The sequence below is a fragment of the Clinocottus analis genome, unplaced genomic scaffold (genome assembly GCF_023055335.1).
Source record: "Clinocottus analis isolate CAN_PGR_092001 unplaced genomic scaffold, fCliAna1.0.p SCAF_12, whole genome shotgun sequence".
In the NCBI taxonomy this organism is placed as follows: domain Eukaryota; kingdom Metazoa; phylum Chordata; class Actinopteri; order Perciformes; family Cottidae; genus Clinocottus; species Clinocottus analis.
The window spans coordinates 9,453,339-9,480,825 of record NW_027175843.1 but is presented as its reverse complement, the minus strand read 5'-3'; the positions used below and the strand labels follow the sequence as shown (position 1 = coordinate 9,480,825).

Genomic DNA, 27,487 nt, shown 5'->3' with positions numbered 1-27,487 from the left:
AGGTTTTGTTGGTGAAACTTTCATAATGTTTTTAAGTTGTTGCAGACAAATAAAACACAGAATTCAAGACACAGGCTCCGAGGTTTCTGATATCAAAATAGAGTGATTTATTTGAGACACTGAATTACTTCAACGTTTTGTTATGGAAACGGGTGACTGCACCCTGGACCAGGTGCAAGAGCGATAGGAGCCGTCACAGCAATCATTCCATATCGGGCTCCTTAGCATGCCAAGAATGGCCACCAACCCACAGCCCAATTCTCAGTCTGACACAGACAATAATGGCTCTCAGCAAAAGGAAGTCAGAAAACGATGAACTACCCAATAACATCCAATTGTGACGTAACAAAAAAAAAATACATTGGCCCTTCAACTTTTAGCAAGATTTAAACATTTGCTGTTTCCACCATTATGAAAAGTGCACTTCACATTGTTCTAGCAGATGTTGAATGAAAGGGGCCAGAAAAGAGAAAAGGCAAATCAAAATGGTGGCACGGTTATTTGAAGATTCTGTCTTTTCCATGAGATCCCACTCAGCAGATGGAGCCACACCTAGTGCACACCTATGCAGCTATGAATGCATTTTAAACAACAATAACAAGACCAATCATAGCTTTCTTTTTTTGTATTTTCTCTTTTTTGCAACAGTAGGACTTTTGCTTGACCACCTTCTGGTTAAAATGTGCTCTGAGCTGTAGATTTTTCAGAGGAAAGTGCCATAGACAAACCATGGTCATGCCATTTGAAGTTGTAGTTGTGTTCCTGCTCAGGTCTGCATGATGCTTTTAACATTGATCCTGCGATGTCCTGTTCCACGTACAGTACAAAGATGAAGTCAAAACCACAAAGGGAGACTGCGATGACTGTTATCTCCCATACTGTTGACCAGATAATGCCCTGAATGCCGAGGCGCACATTTCTTCCATGGCATTAAGGATCGATAGTGGAAAGTAAAGCTGCTTAACAAAAAGCAATTTGTGACTCATTGAAAAACAAAACAATCCGATGCATTGGATATGATTGGACCAGTTGAAACAGACAGTTGTTAAAGAAGCTGATGACACATGCACTTCATTTCAAAAGAGGTCTTGTCACTTATTATTAGCAAAGATGTGACAGCTCTAGCCATTAATGAGCCCCTACCAATTGGCAATGAAGTGTACTGTATATAAACATATATACACAGTATATAAGTCTGTGTATTAATTTAATTTACATATCTTTACATTCTGAAATTTACATCCAAAAAGGGAGAAAATTCTCTTTGTAAATCACACTTTTCACATCTTGTCCACAAAATGACATTTTCTAATCTTGAGTGAATTGAACGGGTCATTTTAGGAGGTTAGGACTGTTTCTTGGCAGGTTTTCCTTTTGTTGACCTGATGTTAAACGTGAGCTAAGAACTACCTTGCAGCAGCACATTCAATTTTGATTTTCAAAAGTCCATCTGTGGAAAAAAACAAAGCAAGAAGAACTCTTGAAACAATCTATTCTCCACTGGGAAGAAGTTAAGCACCCTGTCATCATACAATACCAGAGCTTCAGTATTGATGTTACTTTTATCACGTCCCACGTTAGTTCATTTGGACATGAGGTAACATTTTGCTCAGAGGAATTCTAAACCACAACCTTTCTTTCATAATTTGCTCCTTCTTACAGCCAAACACGGGTCTCATTAACACTTTTCTCTTTATATAAAACTCATCTTTGTGTTTCCACCCTTACAACCCGATAACAGCTGGACCAGTGGCCCGGAGGGATCGCAGCACTTTCTCATTAGAAACCTTTAAAACGTGGATGCACCCAGGGAGTTGGATTCAGTCCAGTCTTGGGGATCTCTTAACCGGTTTCCATTATGTTTCCAATAGGCGTATCATAAAACACTCATCAACAAACTGTAAGGTGCACTGAAGTCCTCAGAGGCTGCTGCAGTCATCTCGTTGTACTTCTGTGATGTGTTTTGTTTCGCTCCACTTTACAACTCTCCTTGAGCAATTAGAGTGTGTTTGCTGTCAGAAAAAGGCAATTTGCTGCACATTCCAAGACTCATCATCAAAGTCTCAAGTCGGCTATTTTCTGAGATCAAGAACACATACCTAGAAGGTAAAGAAATAGGTAGCATTACTAATATGTTTTGTTTTTTTTCAAAGTACCATTAATGAGTTCTTTCAGCCAATATCATTCCCATGTATCAAATGGTAAAGCCGTAAAAGGAGCAACAAATCATTGTATATCCCTCCATCATCAAAATGGCCTTTGCTTACCGAGCCGTCTGACGCGCTGGCACCCACTTTGTCCCCAGTGCTGTTCCAGCACACCTCGAAAATACCACCGGTGCCCCTGTAGCTGTGCACCAATGCTCCGGTCTAACAAAAGAGTGCAGAGAAATTAATCAACAACTACGACAGCCATCACAAGGACTGTTATCTGCTTTTTGGAACGGTGTAGATCAGATACTTACCATGGTGTTCCAGATGTGGACACACTTATCAAAGGAGCCGCTCGCCAGGTGCTGGCCATTGGGGCTGAAGGCCACACTGTAGACGGGTTCCTGGTGCTTGGTCAGCGTGTGGATGCAAACCCCTCGCTCAACATCCCACAGTCGAACTGTCGAGTCGAACGAGGCGCTGTGGGTGAGAAGGAGACAGATAAGATAAGAGCAGCCCCAATGATTCCCAAAAGTGATTAGTTTTAAAAAATAAAAAGATGTGAAGATGCTTTTAAAAAGTGTTCATTATGCAGTGATTTATCCGCTGCATCATTAATGCAGTGGATAAATCCCAAAAGCTCATAAACCAAAACCTGAAGCAATAACACATCTTAAGCTACGAATCGTTATTTATTTTTGTTTGCGTCAGAACACTTTGTCCTAAACGATACTAAACAACACTATGTCAATTGCCTATCTTGGAAACATCATAAATTACTTATGCTTTGAGGAGAAAAAAAAACAAAAAGAGTGAACTTCCCAAAAAAAAGTGACAAACTGTCAACATTTGTAAAAAAAAAAACATAATAATAATGTTAATAAATGAGGCTGATTTTAATTTGCATGTATTCTTCACCAAGGTATAAATAGGCTGGATAAATCTCCTATAGGTGCCCTTGGCAACAAATGAGTGAATTTGTAAGGATATTATGCAGGGGGGGAAATTAAAATCAATTCAAAAGTATTGCACACGTACTGTTCAACGGTGGCATTAACTTAAGATAATGAAGTTCTTTCCAAGTAGTAGCAATGATGGCAGTTTAATTTCTAAATGTGAACTACAGTCAGGTATACTGGGTTGTCAGTTAGGGCTGTACATTCTTGTGGTATCTGAACTAGAACATTTGCACATCTGGGTCAGTGTGGAGGGCTTTGGGCCACTGACAATAACAAGTACTAGCTGTAGCACTAGGGTTTATGACAAGTGTCACTCACACTTACACACACACACAAACTTTCCTTCCCAAAACTGAGCAACGTGGGTGGTTGCCCTGTACGGTACTAAATTTTAGCTATGTGTGAGAGACGTCCCACCTGGCGAGCATGATGTTGGAGTTGGGGTTGCCCGTGCCGGGGCCTGTGGGGCTCCACTTAATAGTGTAGATCTCTTTACTATGAGCCTGGAGGTCGTGAACACAGGACTCCTGCTTCATACTCCAAATCTGTGTTCAAGGGGTGCAGCAATGGCAAAGTTGGACTGATTACAAATTACCACTCAGTCTTTGGAGCTTGAAGACAACAAATATGAGGGCTATTCTTACCTTTAAGGTCATGTCATCTGAGCAGGAGGCCAGCAGCATACCTGACGGATCCCACTTAATGGCGTTAACTTCATTCTGCAAAACACAAAACTCGTTAGCAGGGCTGTCGAGGGAGGGAGGAGCTTGGAGTAAGGTCAGAACAACATGGAAAAAGCTGTTCACCGTGTGGCCCTGGAAGGTCTTAAGAGGCCGGTCGCTGCCAAGGCGACATACGTGGATGCACATGTCCGTGCTGCAGGAGGCAAAGGTGGTGTTGTTCTGCCAGTCGACATCCAGTGCTGGGGCTGTGGAATATTTGCATGCACAGGGCCACATTCACCAAGGGTTCAGAGGTTTATGAGCCAATAATATCAACACAACTGAGCTGGAAACATTTTACGTCCTATTTAATATCTGCAATAATACACATTTATTGTTATGATGGAAAAATAGTGAACTCTCTTTACCTGAGTGAAAAGGGAACTGCTGCTTGGCTTCACCTGTGTGTGCGTCCCAAATGATTGTTGTCTGGAAAATAGAATTGACTATTTCAAACAATGAATGCAACATTTCGGAATGCATCATTTTGAAGAATAAAGAAGGGTTCTTTAAAATGTACTCTAAAGGACTACCAGGGCTTGAAAAAAAACACCAAACAGGTAGGTAGGTCACATTCATCGTATTTGGTGTGTGCAAATTTTTAAGATAGTTATTTCATCTGCCGGTTCTTTTTGTATCAACAATTCATGTCCCTGTAGCACAAAACATGTACAATTAATGCAAATACATTCTAGCCAAGTACCTCATTGTTACTGACGTGCTACAATGGAATGTGTGAAATGTTTAATAACAGGTAAGATATATCAAATAATTGCAGTGTTTCAGTCTGTATCTTGAGTTTACACTGTACAGAATAATTACTGATAAGAGTTCAGTTTGCATTGTAGTTTATAGACACCACATTATTTGTTTTAAATGTTACAGATTTACACTTTGGCTGATGATCAAAACAAGTCAATTTCAAGTTCTGACAGTAGTAAAGAAAAGAAAAAAACATACAGGAATCTTATTATTGAAAGACACAAATCAATGTTTAGGGATCCTTATGAAATACCTTATCTACACCAGCACTGAGAATAGAGTTCCCCTTCTTGTTCCACTTGAGTGCAAATATGGGCCCTTTGTGTTGTCCCAAGGTGCTTGCCAGATTCCCTAATGGATAAGAGCCATATCCATTTCTTTTAGAAATGATCCTTCAAAAAATTGTCACAGAAGTTGCATTATTCACAATCACAATGTCATAAACCTAGTGACCGAGGAAACAACACCGTGCTGGAATGATGGAGGACATACCATCCTTTGTCCATATCCTGGCGAACCCATCATACGAGCCCGTTGCCAGCAGAGTCCCTTCGCTCTGTCGGAGGGAAAGATATCAGAATTGTTACTCAGCTGTCTTCAGCTCCATAGTCCGTTTACTACAAGGTAAAAGTAGAAGAATGATGTGGATGGATGATCAGGAACCTACATTCCAGTCTAGTGAGGTGACATCTTTGTTGCTTGGGACATCCTGACCACCTTCTCGAATACAGTGGCGAAGCACCAGCTGGGTGGAGTTGGAGTTGTTGTTCTCATTCAGGTTCCATATCCTGGCGGTGGAGTCTCCCGATCTGAACAGAACACCAACCCAGCAGGTGATGGGTTAAAGCATTGTTGAAATTGAAGCTGCAAGCAATGGATCTCATATATATATATATATATATATATATATATATATATATATATATATATATATATATATATATATATATATCTCTGACAAGATAAGGGCCAACATGTGCATACAATATAGTATCACTCATCCAGCCTGCAATAAGATCTGTTTCAGCACAGACAGGAACTCACCCTGAGGCCAGCAGATCGCTGACAGGGTTCCAGGCACAGATGAACACTTCAGATTCATGGCCTCGGAGTACTGTGGCTTTATTGGATGGTATCTCCACATCTAGATCCATCTCCATGGGCTCATTATGGTTATCTGATGGTGCACACACACACACACACACACACACACACACAGATACACAAACGCACAAACACACATTAATATATGCATCAACACATGCCTTCAAACGCACACTTGTCTGCATGCTCAGAGTACTACACATACAATGTTAATGAATGCTCCACTGATAAAGATTTCAGGTGCTGAATGGCTACATTTAAACCACAGAAAGATATTTCAAGATAGAATAATCTGCCAGTGCTGTTTCATTATGTATTCCTGACCCACTTGGAGTGCACGCACGTATTACAGTATAACGAGAACCAAGTAGCAGCAAAGGATCAGGCCTTAACAATTTGTGAAAGCTTTCATGTCATTTCTACCATGTGAAAGCCAGGTGCAGTGTAACCTTACTAACACCTACCTCTTCCTGTTACCAAATTGGTAAGTTCCTTGGTGACGTGCTGAAACAAACATCCACTCCTCTCTCCCTTGTCTAGTGTGCCACCTGATCTACACCTCTCTGGTTTTATTCACAGATGAAGCTAAACGGCTACCAATAAAATCACATTCTGTGAAGCCCATGCGGCTGTTTTTTGTATGACCGCATAAAAAAATAGTGCAATAAAATTTGGAAGGTGAAAATAATGCAATAGGTTGCATCTTTAGGACAGCATAGAGCCAAAACACAGCACAGAAGGAGCCACTCCTGCCTGCTGTGTCTTTGAAAATGTTCTACATTCAGAATAATATCATAGTATCACATACAAAATCATTCTGTAGATTCTTGACCAACAGCAAGTCTAGAAACTTGCTTTTCTTCATTTTTTTTTCCTCTGTCCTTTTTGTTTTAAAACCTTCATAATTACAGTACGATAAAATATTTTGTGTCAGTTCCTACTGTGAGGTAATTGGAACACTTATTTAGAAGATTCAACATACTCATGTTGTGAGTGCCATTCTCCTCCCCATTGACAGTGGCTTCTCCATTCTTTGGTGTGTTTGACTGGTTCCCAGAGGTTGAAGGTGCCATGCCACAGGCCGCTTGCTGCTGGGCTAACTTGTCACGGAAGGCCTGCTGTCGCGTCTGCACTGCATCTGGCATCACGGCATCAATGAGTGACAGCGACTCGATTGGCCGCCCATCGAAGACTGTACCATCCTGGTAGGACAACAGTGTGTAACAACTTATCATGAGGCAATGCGGTTTTTAATTTGTGACTTGTCGAGAGCTACGTTTCCTGTTAATGATCAAGTATAGATGTGAAAAGTATTTCCAACTGGGAATTCTTCAGCGTTTAGTATAGACTGAAAATATGAAAAGCATTTGTAGTTACCTGGTGTGTCGTCATTGAAATCAAAGTCTATCTTTATCATTAAGCAATCACAAAACATCTGTGGGCGTTAGTAACAGCAGGTCCCTGCCCTCACCTCATTGATGCTGATTTCTGCCTCCACATACTGAAGCCCTTTCTGCAGGATGGAGATGAGGGCTGCAGGGGGCACTAGTGTTCCATTTATGTTTGACTGGCTGATGTGGCTCTCAATTCCAAAGGTGAATGCTGAGTGGGAGAAACCTAAAAACAAAACATCAATCACATTCATTAACAGGAGCGTGCCAAGCACAAAATGTGCACAAGCAAAACACACACTCAGAGAAAAGTATTGTGTAATACAAATGAAGTATTTGAGTGTATAGTAAGGAATGTCAATGGCAGTGTTGACCTCTCAGAGCTACTAGTAGCAGTTCAGATATAGCAGTTCAGATTTTAATCATTTATCTGAATTCTATCGAAGAAGTAAATAGCACGTTGATATTCAAAGCAATATTCTGTGCATCCACAAGGTGTTCAAAATACAGGGGCTGAATGCTCTGTTTATTTCCATCTGGAAGGACTGCAAACAAACTTGTTTGTTTTATCATTCTCTGTTTATTTCCATCCACGTCATGCTGAGAAAAAATATATTTATGAAAGTGACCATGTTTCACCTTGGATAACAAACATATATCCTTTACTGCATCTTGTCTTTATAGAGTAAATATAATAATTGCATATTTTACGATATTTAATGGTCATTAAAATGTACAGTTAGCAAAACCCTGCACTACTGGAAAAAAACAGCAATTCATGTATCAATCACAATGTATCTATCAGCATAAGTATCAGTGTTTAGCCGATATTACTGAGACAAACCTGATTCCTGGAGGTATCTGTACACCAAGAAGTTCACTTCGTCACTGGTAATACTCATCTTAGCCCAATGAGAAAGAGGAGGTATGCTAGAAGGTTGGGCTCACTCCTGAAAATATAAAATCAGAAATGGGAGTCCAGATAAATATTAAGGCCTGTGATCTTGCAGATTACATATTCTTCAACCATTCTAAAAAATATCTACATCACACCCCAATACAAATATATGCATATTCTGCACATTGCACAAATCTGTCCTAACCCTGGTTTAGTGACGCTACCATGAGCCAAGATATTTTAATAGACATACGCACACACACAGGACAGCCATGATATCCAGCCTTTGCTGGTACATGCTCACTCTCGTCTTACCCATTGCCCAATTGCTTTCTTTGGCTGGGTCACTTAACCGTAAATCCATGTCTAGTACTGAATATACATATTCCCAACCTCTCTTTGCTGGCCTAATGGTAGTGTCTATATCCATTTGGCTTTCATTGAAAACTGAATGGTGCTTCCCATTAGTGACCCAGCCAACTATCGAGATGGAAAGAGCCCTGATAAAGAAGTAAGGATATCAAATGCATGTCTACTGCCCATCTAGTGAATTACAGAGGGGGGCAATAGACAATATATTCATAGCAGCCAGTGTGACCTTCACTTTTCAGTTATTTTCAACAAATAGTTTTGTTTAACAGAGCTTATGTTAACATTTCAAATTGAGAATGTCTCAAAACTGAAGGGAGCCAAAAGAACAGAAAGGCAATTACATTTTTAATTCCATCGTGTTTTTTTCTCCTTAGGCTCATAGCAAAAATACTGTAGCGCTAATCATTTCCCAAGGGCTCACGCAAGTGCTTTACGAGGGCATGGTAAGTGGAGCAACATTGTTTACACACACACACACACACACACACACACACACACACACACACACACACACACACACACACACACACACACACACACACACACACACACACAGTAGTACTTATGAAAGAAAAATATTGCTCTATGAGCAGGTTATGGTTGAAATGCATCACAAAAGGAAACCAGGAGCAAACTGAGAATGAGTCATAAAAAATTATATAACCATCATGTGTAACTTTATAACTATTTCCTGCTCTCGCAGTCGGGTTAGGGGACAGAAATGTTGCAGAGAATAGGAAGAGAAATAAAGATGGCGGGGGAATGGTGTCAGGTATGAAGACTGCATGGTTGTCCAACTTTCATTCCAAACACTGTCCAGGCCCACTCAAGTTCCCCTTTGGTAGCATAGCAACAAGAGAGATCGAGCAAAACAGACAGAGAATGGTGTTGTCCCAATTACCAGTGGGCATACAGCCAAAAGGGTTGAACATGTTACTCAACATGAATTATTCACCTTCACCTTGGTATATTCTTTCAGATGCAGTCGGCCTTTATTGTACCACAGCTGATATGCCATGGGCTGGAATTAGAACAATCTTTCTAACTCGTTCAGCCACAAAATTAAGGTCTTTATATTTTTTCAACACAAAAAGGGGTGCCTTAAAAGTGACCTGGTGGGGTTTTCTTGTAAACAAACAAATGTCGCATGCACTGTTATTTACCAAAACTTGCTGTGTGCATTCTTGAGGTCAAACAAACATGTATGTCTTTCTTCATAAAACATTTGCAAAGCTAAATCACACCTTAAATCCTGTACTGTTTACATCTATGCTCGCAGTCTTTTTCCTGTTTTTTTGTTTTGTTTGCGCATTGCAGCCACTTGTAAGTCATTGAATTTGTGCTGAAACATTGGATGGGCTGTGTATGGACAGACAAACCAAATGAGCTCATAAATAAACAGCACCATAGTGCTACTAGAGGTCAAAGACTCCTCAGTAATCTTTGACTTAAATCCTGCAACAACTTCAAAAAGACAGAACAGAAACCTCACAGGAATGTTACTGAAAATAAACGAATACTGCATTAAATCTCAACATTTCATACCTTCTCGTTCTCAAATAAAACACCAACAAACAAATCTCTGACTCAAAAGCAGATACTCAATGCTGTATGCTGCCAGAGCTCACAACACTAATATTTTTTTACATTAGCCACTGTGTCCCGATTTGACCACTGCGTTTCAATTCATCTTACAACTGGGGCAGGCCACATCAAAGCAAGGCCGCCACAGCGACATACCGAACAATTGGAAACATAATCAACAGGTAGTCTGGGGGGGTCTCTGGTCCCATTGGTGCAGGGTAGGAGCAATAATCCCTCTAACAGATTGGCGCATAATGTCGCCATCCATAAAACAACTCCCTGAGCATCCAGGCCTCCTTTTCCAAACAATGTGCCCTCCAGGAAACCAGACAAAATGCTAACTTATTTCAATGGCTCTGAGGTTTATCCACATGATTAATAGGTGGAGTCAAACCCTGAATATATGATCCCTCTGAAAAAAGAAAGACATCACAAACGAAAAAACAACAGCATATGTTTATAAGGCTGCTGCTGCAAAGACAATCTTTACCCAGCAGAGATCCACCACATTGAAGTAGGGGATATACACAGAAGTCACAAGACACTCAAACCTCACAATAATTTGTTCTTTAATCATAGTTATAGTAATAATGTGATATTGCATCTGTAAAAAAAATGAAAATACAATGAGATGCAAATTATAATCAAAAAGACCCTGGAAATAATGTTGGTAACCTCCAAGCCCCACACAGCAGCCATTCCGTGTGACTATTCCTAGAAAAATAAATCATGACGCAGTGTGTTCATGCCGAATGTTGATGAGGTCTTGATACATTTGAGGAAAGACCACCTGATTATTAGTTACATGCACCAAATCGATTCAATCCCATCATAGGCACGACAATGTGTCATTCTCACTCACCGTGTGTATTGTAAAGAGAGATGCTTTAATGTAAAACAGCAAACAGGCAGTTTAATGTTACACGTCTGCCCAGCACTACAGCTGTAAGAGTATAATAATTTGTCAATTCATATTTAATTTTGAAAACCTCACTCAAAAAATTCCAACAATGGAATGGAAAGTATTGAATGTCCAAGCCATCATTTACATTACATTTTTATGCCCAGTTGTGGCTGAAATTGGCACTACTTACTAATACATCTATTTTACTCCTCATTATTCCCTGTAAAGTTTTTCCTCTGAAGTTTTGTGATGAAAGATGCACCAAATTGTAAATTGTCATGCCCTCAACTAGTAGATTAGACAGGTGACTTGTTGATCACACGCTACTGACAACACGAGGAAATGATCAATTGTTCATGGTGTGTTAAAACATGGTCGCAACAGACGCAACGCTTAAACCCAAAAACAAAGATATTCAATATTAAAGTACAAAAACAATTATTGAAGCATATAGTAAGTTGTACATTCCCGGCTTAAATTTCCTGCAGCTTTAAATTATTATTGTCATTTAGTGGTCTCAACACTAAACTACACTTGAGTAACAATTGCTTGAAAACATTCTTCAACATTTCCAACTGGTAACAGAGGACTGCAGAAAATAAAGACAATGTACAAGACAAACATATGGTCAATGATGAGAAACCCTGTCTGTGGTCATCTGGCTCATCCGGGTTAACTTTAGGATGTTTACTGCAATCTTGCAACAATTACATGACAATGTAAACTACACCACCATCTGGCCTTCATCCATACTTTCACCTGCCTACATTATAGTACATGACAACCCGAAACTGTGGACAAAAAGGCCTTCATACTGCAAGACTGTCTATACAGGAAAAGTTCAAGCTGCTTCTTTCATTGCAAGCGCACGTGACAAATGGATATATTCAAATTTGAGTCAAACCTGTCAACACAAATGTAACAACTAACGCTTTTATCACACAATTGCAATCCACGGTGTATTTTTAGGATCAAATCACATGTTCTACCAACTCACTAGTGTAACTACGTGGATTATGTAAGGGGCTGTACAAACTGCCACTTCTAAGCAGAGCAGTATGGTGGCTGCAGAAGAGACAGTGTAGTTAGTAGCTGACAGGACTGCAGACATGCTGCTTTCACTGAACGGCTGATGTTGACTTGGTGTACTTCTAACTTGGGTTCATAGACTAGCCTGATGACATGAGCATTATAAAAATAAAAAAGGTATCCCTCTATCAAAGTGTTCTTAAACTATCTTTGGCATGTAGTTATGAACCAATTGAATAACTCCTGAACCTTCACAGCTCCCCAACTTATAAGTCTGGTTTACCACATACAGGAGTGTTGTTGAAAAAAGGTTTTAATAACCATTATAAATGAACTCATTAATAGGTTTGTTTAAAAATATTTGTGGCTGTACAGTATGGTGAAGAACAGAACTTGCTCACAGGAATTAATCAAAGGAGAGATGTAATGGAAGACAGTTGATGAATTTTTTATAACTCAAAACGTTATGCAAAGTTTATGATATGAATTGGGTGAAAAATTGGACTAGCCAGTCACATAGAAGGCAAAATTAGTTCTTTATAATCCAAATACTAATTTATTTGAGCAATACTAATCCAGTGGTTTGTTTTGGTGGGTTCTTTTTTTTTTTTTTAAATCACAAAAACAGAACCAACTAAGACATTTGAACATGCACATAAATGTTAAGTTAAGAACTGTAATGATAAAAAAAAATTGGAAAATAATGCGAGTGGAAGTCAAGCAATACCTTTTACAGGTGTGTGCACAACCCAAGGATTACATGACAGCGCTTTGGAAGGAGTGTCTAGGGTAAGATCAAGATATATTCATATTCTGTGGATGTCCATATCGAAGAATGAATGTGGATTTTCAGAGAGAAGAGACAATCAGAGCGGTTACATGCATTCGAATTACTGGCTTAGTCCCACTAAAATTGAATTATCCCGTTCATGTAAACACCTTTGTTCGAATGATTGCGATCCGACTACGATCTGATCAACACCCCTGGATAACTCGATCCGACTCGATTGATAATTCGGACATCCCGGCATGTAAACGGTGAATCGGATAGGAACCGGACTACGCGTCTTTGCGCATGCTCAAGATCCCGCCGCCACCTTCCTCCTCCTTCGAAATAATACCATCATGTAAACGCACTGAATGCTGAAGAGATGCCAGCTTGGAGATCCCCTTTACCACAATAGACCTCAAAGACACAACACTGTTATACTATATTAGATTAACAAAAGAAAAATGAATTGAGAGCAAAACATTGTGTTGAGCGATGAGTCAATTTAAACGGTATTTCTTAGATGTCAGCTACCCTGGTTAAAACAAACATCATTTCTTGAACAGCACTCTTGGGCTAATTATGTAAAATCATTTCTCCATCGGTGAAACCAAATCAAAATGTATTCTGTACATAAACATTTGAATGCAAAAAAATCATGGTGTGATGAGAGAACTACACAAGCAGACATCTCCTACACATGCAGCTTTTGAGAAGTATTGTGTTGAAAACCAGCATACCAGGCACACCATTTTCTCCTGAACAGTCACCGCCTGACAGATGTGCAAACAAGACCTGGAAACAGCAGCCATTTTCTCTTGAACTGCTCTGTTGAGTAAAACCCGCCTTTGAAGCTTTTGGTTGGGCTGCAGTCTTGAGGGGGGGAAGGGAAGGGGAGGAATCGGAGAATGGGGGTGGTGGAATGGGAGCAGGGTGATAAATAATGATCTCTACACAGGTAATCACAACAACCATTTGTGCATTATTCTTTGCCTCTCTCAATGAGTCACTTAGCGACAGCCAATGGAGGTCGACAAACGGTGGGGGATGGGAGCCTTCAGTTTCCAGGGGAAACACTTCTCCCACGCCATGAGAGACAACAGTCTGCAGGTTTTCATTCAAATCAAAGACTCTAGCCACTGATCAACACGCCTTTAAGAAAAATTAACCACACAGCCTAATCTACTGGTTCTTACGGCAGTTAACAATGAAAGGGGTCATCAGGGTATCACATTAGTTGGGGGTATTTAGTACACTATCACAGCCACTGATTCTGTAAACATGCCACAATGCCGTAATCCTCACAATAATTAAAGTCTTTGATATATACCTTAATAGATTTACAGCAGAGCGTTGGGTGTGTTTTGTTTTTTTCAAGTATATTTTCTCCCTGGGGAATGAGTGGGGAATGGTGACAGACAGCAAGGATCACAGAAAGGAAACCTCATGATGGCATCTAATCGGTAGCATCGGGACCTAAGATGCACCCTCATGCTATAGCCATCAATATCAAATCAAAATGACAAATCCCACTTAATGGTGTCATTTATTATTCTCTGTAGAAACAAAAAGGTATTAGCAGTTCAAAAAAAGAGACTGTGGACAATACATTATATGCATGAAAAAGAACAACACATCCCTAGTTAATATAATAGTAAAATATATATGCTAACAAATTTGAGGAGAAAATCTTGGAATATGTCTTTTTGGACAGTTTTTAATCTCAAATCTGTTTTTAGCAGTTTTAATTGCCTACACCTAAAATATTCAGATTTAGCACTGCACTTCTGAAACAATATGATTTGTCATGGACACAAAGCAAAAAATAAACGCAACAGAACTAGGGCTACGAATTCATGTTCAACTTATACACACACACATGTATGTATGTATGTATGTATGTATGTATGTATGTATGTATATATATATATATATATATATATATATATATAAAATGCAATCGCACAACTTTACTTTCATTTATTCAAAATTAATTGGAACATTAGGACCAGCTGAACAATGATACTTCAACAACAACCATAATGATGGCATAGAGCCTGTATCCTCACAGCAAGCATTACATTACGTCATGGAAACAGACCACGCTTGTACCAGTCGGCCATGCGCTCGAGATCAGACTGTAGACCTAAGAAGGAACAGTAGCAATTGCCATATTCAGACATTTTCTACTTTTAAAATAGAAGACGCACATTACATATTGTTACTGGACATTACACATAATATAGTCAACAGCAAGTAGGAAAGTTTTAGCTCCCAGGTGATCTTCTTCCAGCCAGCTGCCACCTAATTAGTTTTTGGAGTAAAATGAGGTAGTAATATTGTACATATAACTCCTTTTTATCTGCACCAATTAGCCCCTTTCAAAGCAAACGGCAATAAATAGTAAAAGGGCATCGACAAAAGTTACGTTCAAAATGAAAGGCATTTGTTTTTAAGATTTTTGTATTCTTAAGTATTCATTGTATTTTAATTGATGTTAAATCAGAAGTAAAACTGTATCTGCATAAATAAAAAATGAGATATATATATATATATATATATATATATATATATATATATATATATATAGTGTACAAATACCAAAAGTAAAATGTAAAACTTGTGTCTAGCCCTAATCTTGTGTGTAACATCTGTAACTTTAGCCCACCACTTAGGATATTTGTTTGCATCCAGTGACAAAATAATGACGCAGCTGTAAAAGGAAAAAAAAATGAAACAAAAAGAAACAGATTATTGACCGGCTACATGTAAAAGCAGCTTTTAAAGTAACTGAGTTTTTGCAGTGCATGAAAACACAATATTTTTGTTGTTGCTCCAAATAACGTGGTTTCATATGTGCATTTAGGTTTGCAGGGAAAACCAGCCGCTGTGGGGCATGAATTTGTATATGGCTGTGTGGGGGCAGGTGGCAAATAAGCATGGTGTGGAGGAGTGTGGGACACAGAAAGCTCTTTGATGCTGAGTGCAGCACACATACATAATCGTCAACTTTCCTGATGCTTTAAAAGAATAAAGCAGAAAAATATCTTCATGTGAGTGGTTACTTGCACATTAATAACCCTTCATAGTACAATACTGCAGTACTAAATTTTACAGTTACAATGTATCCACAGTATTGTGTGTGAGTGACATAAATGTTTTTTTAGCTTTCATTTTGGAGTTGGATATAGAACTTTTGGCCCCAATTCCATAACCCCACTCCATTGTAGTAATCCACAGACAGGAGGGAAACGACAGGGAAGCAAGGAAACAGTTGAGAGCCGAGAGCCGCAAACAGTTGTTAATACGTGCCACCCTCTTGTCATTTCAGAGAAATGTTCATAAATTCAAAATAACACTTGCATAAGAGTGCTACGATCAATATGTGTTTTCTTTAATTTTGAAACAGTAGCCTAATGTTGGTGATTTTTATCCTCCCGCTATTGCCAAGATGCTGCTGTGATGGTTCCAAAACGAAGCAGCTCTATGTAACATAAGACATTGAGCACCCCCATATACCCAGAATGGAATAATCCTTTGTTTCATAACTACATTATTCCGCCACTGCGACGATTCAATTGTAAGATTGCAGTTGAATCGTCGAAGAGTTGACTTTACAGGGTCAACCTTCCAATTCACAAAATGGCATATGTGTAGAATGAGTCGACTGTATAGGGTCAACCCTCCAATTCACAAAATGGCATGTGTGTAGAATGAGGTGGCTTCAAATCTATGCGAATGTGCAGGCTTTGTACCGTTATGTTGCATGAGCCACAAGTTCCTGTTGTATTGCATTTTAAATCAAGAGTAAATTATCTGTAAATGAAAAACAAAAGACTTTATCATGGCGAGACTTCTGACTGTGTTGAAAACGCGACCGTTGCCTCACCCACTGACAAGAACTGAAACCATTACATATTCATGGGAACGTACAGTCTGTCTTAACAAGCGCTTACATTAGCAGTTTCACCAATTGATATGTAATATTCGTCTCTTTTAGTTTGGAAGAGTAGATGGAAAAATGACATTCATTCAACAATAAGAAAGCAGCCCCCTTAAAACTGTACAGTCAACATGGAGACCTAAGTCAGGCCATTCGTTTTTCAGCAAGATGAGGATTGCACAAATAAGCTGTAAACACAGAGACACGACAGTGTGGGCCACAGAAGTGTTGCTATGGTGACCAGAATATCTTGCTTCTCTTGTCAACAGCTGCTCATGCCACCCTAAATACCCCCCACTATACTTGAGCTTACCCTCCATCTGACATCAGGGTTAAACAAACCAGGCAGACAACTGAAATACTGATCTTCACTGAGCTTTCCCTTGACTATTTTTTATCTGGCATTTACACTGCGACACAGCACTGATACACACCAGAGATTTCTCTTTGTAGTGTGCGCGTGCATGCGTGTGTGTCTTCTACACAGTGTCTATTCTGTTATCTTGAAATACCAACAGCAGGTTCTTTTTAAATTGGAGTTCATATGCCATCTTATAAAGATGCTCTGCGACAAAAAATATGTTCTTGCTGGGAGGCAATAAATAAAATATTATATAATATAAATTTATACATACACACACACAATATTAAGAAAAGCATGAGTGTAATTCTACTGTAAGAAAAGGATGAAAACCACGTCTTTAGTGTCCATGGATAAGATGCATGTACATTTGTCTAAAAATAAAGATTGTGCACGGCTTTTCGTACATGTACATCAATATGGCCTTGTGGTATGACGTTTAGTTTCAAACTTCAAGGTGTAGAAAACTACAAACCATGCAGCAGCCAACATGAAACTTTCACTCCCAGTCTACAGGTGGTAGTTTAATTTCCGTAGCAGTGAGCCCGAAGCGGCAATTCAGTTTTCCAAAACAATACACACCCAACCACTGGCTGCTTGTTCAAAACGATACACATATTTGAATAACAGGGGAATACTGCAAAATGGCGCACATTGTCCGACACACTTTTACATTTGGTAATTTTTGAGTTGTGACCAGGATTTATAAAGATATGGACTGAGCAACAGAACCTCAACAATGTCCTCAGACTAAAGCTTCTTGTTTCCTAGTGACCAACATACACGCCAAACCAATCAGTCTTGTTTTGCCTTTCAAAAGGAATCACTCAATTTACAGATTCCTCTTCTGCTTAACCCCACGATCACAATGGCATTGTCTCAATATAAATGTTGACAGAAGTACTCAAGTTCCATGGTAAGAAATCTAAATCATATTGTTACAGAAGTGCTGTGTGGGAAAGTCCCAACAATTTCCGCCATAGACAATGATAAGACGACTGACAGTTCTTGTATGGGCATGAAACTTACAGACTGAATCATCAGTACAAAATTATACAAATCCATGTTACAGTAATACTGCTGTTCTCTTTATGTTATTTGAGTACTTGTCTTTACATGTATCTTGACTGCTAGCCAATCAAAAAGCATCTGACAAGTTAACATGGCTCAATGGGGACAGGTTGAAAAAAACAATAGTAAAAGTGTCTCTCTGGCGTGCATGTGCTTGCATAACTTCCTTAACAGTCATCCACCAGTAGAAATAATGCTTCAAACACATTCCTCCTGAAAAACTAGTTAAAAACAATGACCTACTTTCGAGGCACAGTAGATAGATGGCATGGCAACTCATACGTTTCTACATTACCTTCATTTAAAAATATTTGATTGCCCATCTGTGAAACTGTACAATTAGTTACATTAGTTTCCCACAGTGTTGTGCACTAACAAGTGAACATGTTCTTCTTACAACAAATTTCAAGTCTTTAAAGAAGGAACCAGAGTAGTAAGCTATGATTGAATCAGTCAAAATAGAAACCGATTAGTTGCTACACATAGTTGAACATGACACATCTCTTAAGGTCTGGTGCTTTCTCTTACTTGTTTTAATTTGAAAGAAACTGCAGACAACAGAGGCCTCCTTGATCTAAAATAAACCCAAATAAATAACTATAGCCTTTAACTACCCAGAACTAGTATGGCTGTTATTTCAGAGTCGCTACTAGTCTGCCAGCTGGCTGGCAATGCATGCACACTGTATGACTCTTTTTTTGGAGGGAAAGAATGGCTCACCTCCCCCAATGGTCTATCATAAATAAATACTGCTACAGAAATATTTGGACAGCCCGATACATAGCTTTGCAGAACCACAAGACATACTTTCTCAGGGACTTCCTTGCCCTACTTATGAGCAAAGGATACATTTCTGTTTTGAACACAGTCTAAGACAATGTCGGTTGGGTTTGCCGTTGTCTCTTCTGGGCCTAAGTTCACATAGTAATTACGTTTAAATAGCATGTCAAAAAGAGCTTGATGAGGACTGACTACAAGCTGTCAGATGAATGAGTTATGACATATGACACTTCACATATGGTAGGCCATCCACGTTTAGATCACTTGTAGCACCAAAACAAAAGACAATGAGTTGCATGAAATCCTGTAACTGAACAAGAGGCAGACAGACAATAATGTGTAGGCCCACAACATTATCAATTCATGCTCCTTTAGGAATCAGTACAAAGGTAACCGGACCGACTTTTGAAACACTGAATTAAAAGCATTTAGAAAACGTATTGCTACTCACTCTGTAATGCCATTGGCACTGTGATAATAACATATTTAAGGATCAATAAATTAAAATGTAGTACGTAAAGTAGTCTGAAATATGCAATTAAGACACTATAAAACTCCTATTGTTTGTTAAATAGGTGTCACTAAACCCGTTTTTGTAACCACTGTAATTGAACAGACTGGAAGTCCGTAACTCTGGTGAAAGAACTGGTAAAGATACTGGCAGTGTGGGACAATATGGTTGAAATCAAGGAAGTTTTCCACTCATCCATGAGTGGAAATCATTTTGGACTTCCAATCATAGATGTAAAACTATTAGGAGAAAAGGTAAGGCTGTTTGCCATCAGCCTTATGGCGCCATTAGCAAGACGACAAAACCGGAGTCTTATGTTCGGTTACAACGTCAACAATGGATGAAAACAACTGAACAACTACATTTAGGATGCGGTTAAGTGGGTTGTGTTCAAAATTGTTGATTATTGATTGTTTGACTTTTATATTTTTCAAAAGTCACAGCCCTATTATAGCATCCTACCACAATACCATTCCAAAGAACGATAACATGAAATATTGCCCAGCCAATAAACGCCAAAATATCCTTTTTAATCTCAAATCCAATTAACACAACAGTGGCGTTATCTCAGTGGTGAGGACATTAGTGGTGAGTATCAGGTGTCATGCGTCCAAGAAAAGGTGCCAGCCAAAATATAAACTCGAAGAGGTGCAACTTCTTTGTTAAAAGTGCCTTCTCCTGATTTTAGTAGCCAAACGACTGAACATATAACAGTCACTAGATCAAGAAAAAATGAGGGACATCACTTTGGAATTAATTATGTAGGCCATTGAAGTATAATCAGATTGCGACAGCATCCAAACAGCAGTGTGCTCGAGCAGTTATTTTCATCTGGATCCTTTTCATGTCTCGCTTTAATGGAGATAACACACACTTTGATGCTTAGAGACTAGACATCTTAACTCCGTCTGTACATGCTGTATCTCATTATTCCAATAATTACTGAGGACAGCCATGGCCACTAACTGGAAAATAATACTTTATAGGTCACTAGACTGTTTTATGAAGTGTTCTGTGAACATGTGAAATCACCATGTACCTCTGTTGTGCTTTACAGCAGCTACAGCTGATACAATCAGGGGACAGCTTCACATTGTAGTTATACAGTAAGATGAGCTGTCCCTTGAAAAGTGGTGTCTGTGTCTTCCCCCCCACTCATGCACGTGTGTGTGTGTATATATATATATATATATATATATATATATATATATATATATATATATATATATATATATATATATATATCATATTTCAGGTTGAACAAAATGACTCAAATTGCACTGGTGCAACTTAATGTGGAGGAGGTTTTCTATTGTGATAGTAAGTGCAAAGTAGATGTCTTATTAATTCAACCTCTAAAACTTATTGTATTTGTTCCAAGGTTCATTGTGAGTGTGACAGAGAGGGTGGGGGAACAGCCTCAGAAAAGTAGGTTGTTTGTAGAATCGAAAGCGAACAAATTAAAAAGACACAAGCAGGCATTTCAACACACGTGTGGAGCAAACGGTGACTAAACCATGTACCGGCAACCTCCTAATCTACGCCATAACCACCAATTTCTGAATACCATTATTCTCCCCGCGCAGAAACTACACACACACACACACACACACACACACACACACACACACACACACACACACACACACACACACACACACACAAGAGCAACCCGAATGCACTGCAGCACAAACCATGTCACTTGACTGCCTTACCTTTTTTTGTATTGTGAGAGTGAACTCGTGGTGTCCGCCGCCGCCACCTCTTCCACAAGGAGAGCCTCCAACTTCAGCAAGCTAGCAACGACTTTCCTCCCATTTTGCTTATCGTCATATTTCAAGTTCCGACCGCTGCTGTGTGACTCGCTGTCGACTAATTGGGCGCGCTAACAAAGCAGTAGTCGCTCAGACGCACGCTCACGACTGGCCAGATGAGTTGGAATGGAGCCGTGTGTGCGTGTGGCCGCAGGCTAGTTTACTCAGTGGAGTTTCACCATTCAGTGAGAACAGGGACGCAGCAGAGAGACAGCAGCAGGCGCTGATCTCGAGAGAGAGAGAGAGAGAGAGAGAGAGAGAGAGAGAGAGAGAGAGAGAGAGAGAGAGACAGAGAGAGAGAGAGAGAGAGAGAGAGAGAGAGAGGTGGTGGGTGAAGGCAACTGACCTTAAACCTGAATATTGAAAACGCTATTAAACCTTTAGGCTATTTAATTTACCAATCGTTTATATCGTCTGTATCCCACGTGTCTAAAAAAAAATGTATTTAATTTTTATTTAATAGTTTAAATAGACTAATGTGCTGTTGACTTCCAACAACTGTGTTGTCACCACATGTCTACTGTATGCTTGTTGCAGCTTAAATGTGCACCTACACGTATTTTTAGGACATAAATACACATTTGTCTGTCCAACTTTTACCTTCGTACAGAACACCCCAAGCCTCCGCGCTGACGTGTATCCCCACTTTGATATTTTGTTTCAGTATAGTAGCGCTACAGTCTCACTACAGTCTGGTAGCATGTTGCCTATCCGGCCTCTGAGCAGTTTCCCTTCCCCCACACTACACTATTTTTCGCCTGCCTGGTCACACAGTGGTTGATTAATTCTCCTTTCGCCTTGCTCAGTCATTCAGATTTGGAAAGTAAATAACAAGTTGACATCATTACGGCTCTACACTGGTGTGACACATTCCTTTCGTTACCGTACACGCTGCAATATGTGCGCATTAACATATTACACTCTAAAAGCCACAGCTGCTCCAGCTTGAATTGCAAAGCTATCTATCTATCTGTCTGTCTGTCTGTCTGTCTGTCTGTCTGTCTGTCTGTCTGTCTGTCTGTCTGTCTGTCTGTCTGTCTGTCCGTCCGTCCGTCCGTCCATTGATCGATCCCCAAGGGGAAACTTGTTGTCGTAGTAGCACTAAGTGTGCTTCCAGTTGTATACCCTACACATGTGTAATGTATGTAACGTTTGAAGTCATATTAAAAAGTAGTACAGTTGCCAGTTTAATTGTAAATAGGGACACAATGAGGACACAAATTATGGGTCAAAAGCGGTGCTTTTTTGGGGTTGTCAACTAGAGAAAAAGTTAGTATTCTTCAATACATAAGTGTAGGCTACATGTGATTTGTATTTTTATGGCTGATTTAGAATCTATACTTGGTTTGGGCTGCAGGCTAACAGAAACAAAGAAATGTTGGATACAGTATCTATATATTATTTTTTATGGATTTTAGTTTATTGTAGCGGTTTAATAATATTGTAGTCATATTGTAGTTTCATTTTTGTCATACAACATGTATATTGTTTTAGTATAACAACAAGGATCAGAATCCAGTAAAACATAATGTAAATTGGTTTGTGAGATGGATACTTTCGTCTTTTGAAGTCAACGACCATTTTGCATAGTTTGGTTTGTATTGAGCTTGAAGCAGTTCTGACACTACCACTCCACAACTGATGTGATTCTGATTCTGAAAAGGTATCTCGATGGAGACAACATCAACCATGACACAAATTGTCATGTTTAGTTTATACAGAAGAGTTATTTGTGTCCGACAACTTGTGTCCAAAACAATCTGTCTATCTCTCTTTTTTTTAAAGGCTAATATTTCCCTCAAACAGCTGGGTGCTGCAGTTTTGAGCAAGCAATTCCCAGACAAGAGTATTTGGTGTATTTATTGAGGACAATTTTCAGCCGCAAAGTGATGTAAATTTGGTTGTCCTTGTGTTTGTATTTACGGCAGCAAGATGGCATATTTGAGATTAATTTAAATTAACTTCACTGTTTATGATCATCATAATGAAGGAACATGCCATGCACCCTGTTCAACTATATGGCTCACTGAAGTATTTTATTAATTATTTGAGAACCATGCTGGGTCTGTGACACAGGGCCAAGCATCAGGCTTTGGCTTTACAGCTATTACGAGCAGGACAAAATCACTGAGACAAATAGCAGACTCTGTAGACTACCTACATATAATAGTAAACCCATTATTTAAATTGTTAGACATTAAGTGATAACAAGGCTCATTTTGCTGTCCAGATTTGTATTTGTGCCATAACCATCATATGAGGCTGTTACATTCAGGAATGTGTAGCTTGTACATTCTGTTAAGCGAGACAATAAGAAACAGAGGGCATGCAGGTGTCAGTCAGTCTCTGATGTGCAGATGTTGTGTAGTACCATATGCTAAAGAGATGTTCTCTAGAGCGATGTATATTTAATGAGAGCAGATAAAGGGGTGTATAAGCTTAGCCCTGCAGCTTGCCAAATAACAGCCTTAGACACTTTTCTTCACAGTATATTGTTATATAGAATGCAGGGAGGAAGTGAGGCATCTCATTTCCAAAAATGCTCCATTTATACATCCTGCCCTACATTCAAATATAATCATCTGCATTGTTGCAACATGCTAAATGTTACTGAATGTTTCCTCAGATTCTTCGGGTTTGATGATGATTTTAATCTCCATCGAACCTGAAACGCCAAATTTTGTCATTAGCAATTATTATCTTCTACAAGATGCTAAATACAACACACTGTTTAAATATCGCCATTTTTCCATTCTGCAGAGCCCTGCAAAGTGTTCTCAAGACCATGTCATAATTGTGCCGTGATGCAGCGGTGTAGGAGTTGCTGTTGAACTGGTTGAACTGGTTGAACTGCAAGACACTGATGCACAGTCAATTTGGAAAATTATCTCTTGACAAGTGATAGTTTGGAGATAATAGAAAATGAAATTAGTTCAACAACACAAACTCCATTTCACAAAATGACAAATAAGCTGAATAACTGCTGTCTATTTTTTTAAAAACAAATAAAAAATCAGTTTCTCTAAACTTGAGGGCAATTGTATTTGATTGTATGGTGTTTCTTTAAAATGGCTTATTAACTGAAAATGGGATTGTTTATCTGTACAATCTTTCATTGTTTCAGTCATAGTATAAGTTTGTTATGATGTGGAGTTTGAGAAATGAAGATTTAGCAGTAAAGTGAAAGTTCTGTTTTATCTTTACGAGCATGATCTGATAACAGACAGTATTGTGCTGCGTGCTTATCACGCTACCCAAATCTATCATCCATCATAAATAAGATGCCTGGATTCCTCACCGCTGCTCCCCCTCACCTCGTGGAGCCCTCCACTTTATTTCAAGAATGCGACCGTCCCTTGGGATTTCCACATCTCAACCCTGTCACACTCTGCTGCAAACTGACTGAGGTTACAGTCTGAGAGACAACATTATCTGTAAATAGTAGAGTAGAGTTTATGGAGCAGCTTTGTAGTTGGTTTCCCCGCAAGAAGTATTGCCAATTATACATATAAATGTATGTAAATAGCCAAATATTCCTGCTTGAATATGTTTTGTCCTCTCCAGCTGTAATCCCATTAAAATGTCACTATCTCTCCCCTCAAAGACAGAAATACTATCATGCTTATATTAACTGTATGCAGACATTTGAGCGTGCGCTAACATAAACAGAGACCAGGCTTACACTTTGTTCACATATTTTTCTTACAGTTACATCAGCCTTGTGCCATTTGAAAACCGCTAGAGTGGCATTTGTCAAGCAAGCCTCAGCACTGATCTATGTGAGTCTTGCTTGCCTGGTCCTTAATGCATGAATGCTAAAAAAAAACAACTCATCAGTCATCTCTGATACTCCCACACTGCATTCTGCCCCTTCTGCACATCTATTACATGCGGTATGGTAGGTGCACTTCCTGCCATAGAGCTGGGGCTGACCTCCAGCACTCCAGCACTGAGGAGCAATGGTAATATGTACGAGTGGGGGAAGGGTGCTGCGAGTCACACGACTCTTGTTGTGCCGTTATTAGGCCAGTGAAGCACGTAGAAAGCTCAGTTTATAGCAGGGGAATATCCAGTGGGGTATCTATTTCTTATTGTGCTGAGGTGTCCATTGACATATTGGATTTAGTTCCACACACCAGTGTGTGTGTGTGTGTGTGTGTGTGTGTGTGTGTGTGTGCGTGTGCGTGTGTGTGTGTGTGTGTGTGTGTGTGTGTGTGTGCACATGAGTGTGTGGCATGAGAAAGAAAAAACAAGCCTTGTGTAGGCCCTCTCACTGTACAACACCACCCCCACTGTCTTCCTCCCCTCCCCCTCTGCAACCATCCACACAGGCTCGGGATGCAGGAGGCTTTCTGTGGTACACTGTTATGTCATAGCATACAGACCTATTTTCCAGACAAAGCAGAGTAGAATGAAATAAAAGGACATCTGTATTTCCTGGTGCAAAGGCTTTGACTTTGCAAAGCTGAGAGAAGTAGACACAGACCGAGCTGTTGACAAAGTGGAGCTCCAATTAAACTGCACTGTATATGAGCAACTTCAAACATGCTGTTATATGACACTTGTTCAGTCAAGATAATCTTCTCAAGAGCTTGAGAATGTCAATTTAGGAAGACGCTTCCCAAAATCAAATTCCTTTATCAGAAAAGGGGTAGAGGGAGAGAAGGCAGGAAAAGCAGACAGATGTCATAGATTCAGGGGTCGAGGACAAAGGTCAAGGGTTGGTGACCTGGGTATCCAACAGACTCGCCTTCCCTTTCCTCCCCCTCCGGCACAATGGAAGTCATTGACTTTACAATGGTTTTTTCTTTTCTTTTCATAGTGACATTTAAATCTTTATGTGGCACGTTTGAAATTCCAATCAAGCTCTAGATTGTTCAGAAGCTACATGTTCTGCAGATTATTCTTTCTTTCACTAAGCTACCAGTCTACATTGAGGGGGTCAATGTGGAGGTGGTAGGCACATACAAGTACCTTGGGGTAATTCTGGACAATAAACTAGACTGGTCTGCCAACACGGACGTTATCTTCAAGAAAGGGTACTTTCGGAGGAGGCTGTGGTCATTTAACATCTGCAGCCAACTCCTCGAGATGTTTTACTAGTCTGTCGTCGCCAGTGTCCTCCTCTATGTGGTGGTGTGCTGGGGAGGAATCACTAAGAAAAAGGATGCACAGCGACTGGATAGGCTAGTAAAGAAAGCTGGCTGTGTAGTTGGTGCTGAACTGGAGTGCATTACTTCAGTCGCCGACAAAAGGACCCTCACCAAACTGCTCACCATCATGGACAGCGGAAGCCATCTACTCTACAGTACCATCATCCAACAGAATAGTCTGATCAGCTGCAGACTGCACTGGCTGCTATGCAGAACTGATAGGCTGTGTAAATCATTCATCCCTAAAGCCAAACAACTGTACAATTTGTCAATTAAAGGTACTTTGTACCTTTGTATTTACCCTAGACACCATATGTGTCAGCTCTATATCTTAGGCTACATTGCAAATGATCCTTAGTAGTTAGTCCTTTACATTACGTAATTTAGACATATCCAGAGATTGTGTATTATAGCACAAAGGTCACAGATGAGTGTCCATGAAAACCATTTTATGAGTTGCAATGTTAAGATGGAATATATTCCTACTGGCATTACAATGTATTCATTTAGTGATTGAGTTTGATGGCATAATGGTGAAGCTGTGCAATACATCCTAACTGACGATAAAACCATTTACACTTTTGTGATGTGTCACACTAATTTGCCAAGCTTTTTATGGTGAACTCAAACCGACCACTTAATGAAATGCTTAAAACAAATTATTATCATGTTATTTGTTTACCTGCCATCACAGACTATGTTATTACTTTGATTTGTTTTTCTAAGTTCCTGTAAGTTAGTGTCAAGCTACGTCAAAATAGTTCTTCAGAAACCAGGCTTGGCGGGGTTAGCTTTTGGTTTACAACCTGAGGGCGTTATAAAACATTCCTGCCATATGATTTCTAGCCAGGAGAATCTCACTGGAGCTGTGATCACAGTGACAATGTATTGTTAGCTCAGAGGTGGGGGGATGGGCGACTCTGCTGTGCAAAGGATCACTGATTTCAGCCTATTGCTTTGTCATAGCAACATAATGCTGTGTAATGGATCTCCACTCAGCTAGCACCTACAACTACATTGTGACATGTCACACTCTACATGATCACTCTCCTGACCTCCAGGTTCAGGACATTTGAACAAGGTTGTCACGGCTCTCGTTGTTCCTTTTGGTTATAAGTGATGATGATAACGAGACGCACACAGATTTACATGCGGGTAAGAATGAGGGTGTTGTATAACACACAGTAAAGAACAAACTGTCATCATTTAT

General features: G+C 39.6%; 1 protein-coding gene across 1 annotated transcript; it reads right to left on the bottom strand.

The window, feature by feature from the left end:
• Positions 1-76: 76 nt before the first annotated feature.
• tbl1x (transducin beta like 1 X-linked) lies at positions 77-21,314 on the bottom strand. The gene is made up of 15 exons (XM_068572768.1): positions 21,026-21,314; positions 7,933-8,038; positions 7,169-7,314; positions 6,680-6,899; positions 5,638-5,770; positions 5,261-5,402; positions 5,086-5,149; positions 4,847-4,944; positions 4,200-4,260; positions 3,916-4,037; positions 3,754-3,828; positions 3,527-3,654; positions 2,465-2,630; positions 2,268-2,369; positions 77-2,099 (listed from the first exon to the last, which is right to left on the bottom strand). The coding sequence occupies exons 2-15, from the start codon at positions 7,988-7,990 to the stop codon at positions 2,073-2,075; spliced, it is 1,542 nt and encodes a 513-aa protein (XP_068428869.1). The 5' UTR covers positions 7,991-8,038; positions 21,026-21,314; the 3' UTR covers positions 77-2,072.
• Between the last annotated feature and the right edge of the window lie 6,173 nt (positions 21,315-27,487).